The sequence below is a fragment of the Physeter macrocephalus genome, chromosome 19, assembly GCF_002837175.3.
Source record: "Physeter macrocephalus isolate SW-GA chromosome 19, ASM283717v5, whole genome shotgun sequence".
Taxonomy (NCBI): domain Eukaryota; kingdom Metazoa; phylum Chordata; class Mammalia; order Artiodactyla; family Physeteridae; genus Physeter; species Physeter macrocephalus.
Genome location: NC_041232.1, coordinates 45,524,302 through 45,530,301, shown reverse-complemented (window position 1 = coordinate 45,530,301; position 6,000 = coordinate 45,524,302). Strand labels below are relative to the sequence as shown.

Here is a 6,000-nt window from a genome sequence, read left to right as displayed (position 1 = left end):
GCATCGGCAGGCGGACTCTCAACCACTGCGCCACCAGGGAAGCCCCTGGTTTTTTTGGGGTTTTGTTTTGTTTGTTTGTTTGTTTTGTTGTTTGTTTTCTAAAATCTTTTAATATGAAGCTTAAACGATCTGATTTGCTCTTTCAGAAGCTGTGTTACGGGTTTCAAAGCTATGCCTGTTTCTCCTTATTTTTGGTTACATATCTTAGCCAGCATAAGTGCATTCTGAGAAGAAAGAGAATAAAAACAAAGTGCAATGAGATATATATCATCCAAAGTAAATTGGGTATAAGATAGGCTCGTTCTCTCTCTCTCTCTCTCTCTCTCTCTCTCTGTCTCTCTCCATTGGCAAAAGAGTACAGAGTACGAGCTGGCCCTGACTCATATTGATTTCCCACTGCACTGGTTTCTTAAGTGCTCTGTTGATCCGTGTCAAGCAATAAGTTCCCTGCCTGAACATGCATATCACCTCCCCATTTGTCCTCACCTAGATTTAAGGTGCCCATATGATGAGCTGAACAAGGACATCATTTTTCCTACTGGTGTCGCTGGGCCCAAACCACTGCCTGTGTTATGATAACTAATGCTGTGTAAGTTTACATTCACCATATGATATAATAATAGCAGAGACTAACACTGCACTGCACACTGGGTGATGGGGGTGTCCTATTCTTGTTGTGTGTGTCTCCCCAAAGAAAATGTAAATGAGAACAGATCCAGCAAAACCTTTGGTGGGTTTCTGAATCACTCTCCCCTACTCACAGCCACCACATTTGGGGCAGAGCAGGGCAAGACGAGGGGAATGGCTATTTATGATGTTCCTGACAGTTTTTATCTTTGTTCCAGAAGAGCTCTTAAGCAGATAGATAGAAAATGTGTGATTGTGCTGCTAATGACATTGTACAGGAAATTAAGCGTATACATTTGGAGAAGGCATTAAATCAGCAGGACCTTAATTTAAAAACTTAAAACTGTATGGAAATTCAGCTTGCTCATTGCTGTGGAATAGAAAGCAACCAAGCACCCTGAGTCTGTTTATGGAAAGATTGCCAGCAAGCCAAGTTTGGGCAGAGCAGCTTAATGGTTCCAAGTGGATGCTGGGTTATTTCTTCCAAGAAGTAAGCCCCAGCCCTGACCATTTGGGAGTGTCAGTCATGGTTGTAGACTGCACGATCCCCATCATCAGGCAGGTGAGGAGGACTTAAGAATTGAAAGCAGCCCGACAGGTTGTTCTTGACTAATTTGCAGAATAACATTATGTAAAATTAATCAAAAGGGGTGGGGTTGGCAATTGCTGGGAACACACCGCTGAGCCACTGTGGATTGGTGGGTGCCGCACTCTGCTTGTCTGTGTGCTTTTCTTCCTTCTGACTTAGTCTCACGTTTTCTACATTTTGGTGAAAGCACATAACTAGTGAGCCAAGGTATCAAGTCCTAAGCTGGAAAATTTTATACGTCTCTTTTTTTTTCTCAATTCCAGTTATGCCATACAACAGTGCCCATCACTGCGTTGTGGAGGTGGAAAACTTCCTGTTTGTGTTGGGCGGAGAGGACCAATGGAACCCTAATGGTAACTATTGAACCACTTAACAGTAGGGGCTCAACAAGCCTGTGTGTGATGAGAGGTGCCAGCGGCAGTCCATTTTGTAATTACCGTGGAAAACATATTTCTGTGCAGCAGGGACAAACGAAGTAGTCGGTGAAGTGGGCTGACAATTGGAGGGAGGGTCCACCGTTGAGCTGGCAGAGGACACACGCAGCAGTGCATTCACTCATGGACTGTCTGGGGATTTGGCTTCACCGTGACGCCCAGCCCCTCTCCTGATCCATCCCCTGAGGAATGCCACCAGCGTAAGCCCAGACTCCCTCAAGGGAGGTAGCAAGCGGCAACTATTAAGAATTCTCACCACCTTCTCCACCACTTTTCTCCCATTTTGTCGGGATAATAATATGCAGTTTCAATAAATAAGCGTTATCTGCTGCCGCGCTGTACATGACCTGAGCTGAAGTTCCTTTGCAGCGTTCATTACTTGACACCTGTTCTGGCTGCTGCATCTTCTCCAAGGGCTTCGTCCACAGATTATCCACCATCTTCCCTGTTGATGCGATTACTTCATAATTGTATCACAAAGAGAAAGTCAACATTTGAATACACTTCCCAAGCCTAATGTAGGGAGAACACTGCGCCTTGCAGAACACACAAAATTATCAAGATATTTTTGGAAATCTTGCATGTGAAGGAGGGGTTGCAGTTGTAGCCTTCTGTGTAACAGAGATCATTATGAGTGAGAAACCATAAAACAGCTTGCAGGTACACATTTTTGCTTTAAAACCCCAGAACAGCCAGCTGAAATTACATATACTGCATATATTTTATGGTGAATGTTCTCTTTCGGCATCTGCACAAAGGCAAATTATAGAAAATTGTTACATCTGTTCACTCTAGAAAATCTTAAAGGAAAACAACCCAGGCCACCCTCCAAGAACATTTCTTTGAAGAGAAGGGGACATTCTTTCTCAAGATCAGCTTTGTTGGTTCATATCTTTCAGTTTTGGAAAGATGGTTCCGGGGCTTTGGGAGAAACAGATTTGGATCAGGAACGAAAATATTTAATATCTCTCCTCTAACTTATCTTTGCAATGACTGATTTGATACGTTAAAGCAAAACAAAAACCCTGGCCAATATACAACTCACTGTAAACTCTCCATTTCCTGTTTAACCTCTTCTTCTGAGGAAGTGATTTGAACAGAATAGAGCGTTTGTAAGGAAACAGTACACAGCCAGCAGGTTTATTTAAAAAAGAATCCGCAGAACTTCGTTTTTGGGGTTTTGTTTGTTTGTTTTCTTGGAGGCCAGATGAAAACTAACACATGACAAGAGAAGGCTGGAAAATCCTGTTTCTTTCCTCTTTTTTTTTTTTTTTTTTTTTTTTTTGGTCTCACCGCGCAGCATATGGGATCTTAGTTCCCTGTCCAGGGATAGAACCCACACCCCTTGCAGTGGAAGCGCAGAGTCTTAACCACTGGACCCCCAGGGAAGTCCCATGGAAAGTCCTGTTTCTAATGATGGTGCTCTCTCAGCCCACCTCCGTTCCCACGTGGGATAAGCCTCTGCTAAAAGACCAGTCCTGGGGGCGACAACTCAGTTTTCACAAATCACTATGAACCACCCATTCCTGTGAGAGAGACCTTAATCAGCAACACAGAAAACCCGCTCCCTGGGTTTACCCCTGCCCCACCGCTGCCCAAAATAACCTGCCACTGCTTACTGTTCAACTTCTATCAGACACACAACAGAGGGGATGGGTGGGGGAATTAGGGGCGAATATAAGGGACATATGCCTTCCTCTAGTCTAGAGAGTCGAGATTTTATCATTGAGCTAATTCAGATTCCCATAAAACTACGCCATTGGACCTCACTGACCTTTCTCCCCACGACCCCTGAGAGGAGCAGTGATTCAGTTTAAAGCCCTCAACAAATATGCTGTGAGAAAAGACTACAGAAAGCACAGCATTGCATTTCCTATGGGGGCACCTTTCACTGCCACCACTCAGCGTGCTCTGTGTGAAGACCTGCGTGACAAGTCCTTGTCAAACCAAAGTACTGAGGCATGGTGTGCTTTGAACAATTACTTCTAACACCAATCATATGATTTAATGTGTCTCTTTTGCTTTAGCCGCCAGGAGGCTCAAAATTGAACTTTAGTAAAACTGTAATTACTATATTTTGTTTACTTTTAGTCTCCATATGGGCCTAGCAACTCACAACTCTCTTTCTGTAAGACCCTTATTTAGAACTTTGGGAGTTCCACCTGCAAATCTGAGTCATTCCGTCCCTGACTTGTTTCGCCTTTGAGGTCATTTAGTATAGATCTGGGTAAATGCTGATGAGCCACTGATTAGCATCTCCTAAGCAGAGAATAATTGGTCCACTGTGAGGCAAGCAGGCCAGTCTTTTGTACTTCATGTCAACCAATCAGTCATTGGCTGAGGCTTCCCCTGGTTGGGGGTGAGGATGGGCAGTGAAGTGGCCTGTTCAGCTGATGGCAGTTCTCTAGAGAGGGAGCAGCTGTGACCATGAACAACCAACAACCAGCAGCTAGGGAACAGGTGTACCAATCTGGTAAAAGTATCTCAGCTAGGTACCAAAACACACATCCACCACCATCCCTTAAATGGTTTCCATGGAGTTTCATATTTCATCCATCTGGTCAAGCACAGCTGACCGTTTTTCACCACCATCCCATGAGGCCTGTTGCATGATTGCTCTAGTTTTACTATGAGGAGTCTAAGCCCTAAGAGTTTAAACAACTTGCCAGGACACACAGCTTGCAAGAAGATGAGTGATTCCAACATAGGTCTGTCTGACTCCAGAGCCTCAGCCTTTAACCAGTGTATCACACTCCCCACCTCACATAAACATATGTATTTAATTAGATATTAAACAACAATTGTGCGTTTGCCTTTGATCTCGTGAAATTAAATCAGTATTGTATCACCATGGACAGCGGCTCTTACTGGGTCCCAAAGAGTTCTTCATTATTCCCCTTTAGAAAACCATGAAGGGACACCATCATCTCAAAAATATAGGATTTTCATTTTATAATACCTCATACAACTAAAAAGGAAGCAGTTAATACAAAAACTTATAAAGAACAGCAATCCTATAATAATATACAGCATGCTTTAATTTCACTACTGACAGGAAAAATTTAAAATCCATGAGTTTAAATGTTATGTATACATCAGTTCCAAAGAAGAAATCTTAAGTTAAACTTTAGTTCTTATGAAAATGGTGCCTGAGATGCATGTCTTTGAATGAAATACAAAAATGTACATTTCAATACATGCTCATAAAACACAAATATGTACTCATAAAATACAAATATAATTTTATTTACTGATTATCTTGATTACAGGACCAAAATTTGAAATCATAAAACATATGAGTTACTGGAAATATAAGCAGGATACATACATTTTTTTTCTACTCAGCTACAGATATTAACTCCTATTAACTCCCTTCATGTCATTAGTGATAGACTGCATTGTAATATGCCAATATACATGCATATATTCCTTCAGTGCCCCAACTTACAGAGAACCAATTTACATTTGTCACTTACTGATGATTGACTCCCAAAAAAACTGCCCGCGGGGGATTTCCTCGTCTTCCTGCTTCCTTCCCCTCCACCACTGGCTGAAAACTGCCACCCCTGCCCCATTTTACCTATCTCCCAAATGATGGTCAACAACAGGGTCTGGCGACAGGACATCATCAAAAAAGGGAAGAAGTGGAGGAAAGGTTAGAAGAAAATGGAAAAGATGAGAAGAAACTAAAGGAGTGAAGAGTATTCCAAAATTCCATTGCATGTGGCTACCCCTCTCAAGCTTCTAAGTAGTGTCAATGAAAGCCACAAGGAAGAAATGAATGTCCCCATTTTATCTCACTTTCCTCACTCTACCACACTCATTCCTCCTGAGATTTATTATCCCCTCTGCACATCCTTTGCCAACTTTAGAACATTTTTCTTCTTTTTATCTTCCCATCCTCCATCCTTGCCCTTTTTTCACACCACTGACTCTGCCTCTGGAAACTCTTTCTTCATCTTCCATCGAAATCACACCAGTCCTTGCTTAGCCTTTTCTCTGAGTGAAGGCCACTGGCATTACCACCAATAAGCAAAGCAAATAGCTGATATCCACCACCAGTGCTCAGCATGTGAAGGCATCTGTCCCATTGCTGAAAGGAGGCAGATGTCTTCCTCCAAATGGAAATTCTAAACCAAACTTCACAGAGAAACACTCTTATACATGGTGTGTATATTCTACATTCCTCTTAACAGCACTGACCTTCAGATACATTTGGGAATTAACCTTGAAACCTGACTATCAAGAATGCCTTCTTTCTACAGGGAGATGATTGCAAATTCTACAAAAACTTTCTTATAAACCAACTCTAAACATAATCCTTCCTTGGGTTGGAGCCTCCCTTTGTGG

The 6,000-nt window shown here is 42.4% G+C and overlaps 1 protein-coding gene across 1 annotated transcript in view; it reads left to right on the top strand.

The window, feature by feature from the left end:
• Positions 1-6,000, top strand: part of KLHL14 (kelch like family member 14) — a 98,647-nt gene that overhangs the window by 74,999 nt on the left and 17,648 nt on the right. The window contains exon 3 of the mRNA XM_024121133.2: positions 1,480-1,569. Coding sequence (XP_023976901.1) covers positions 1,480-1,569 — 90 coding nt within the window. The remainder of the gene's footprint in view (positions 1-1,479; positions 1,570-6,000) is intronic.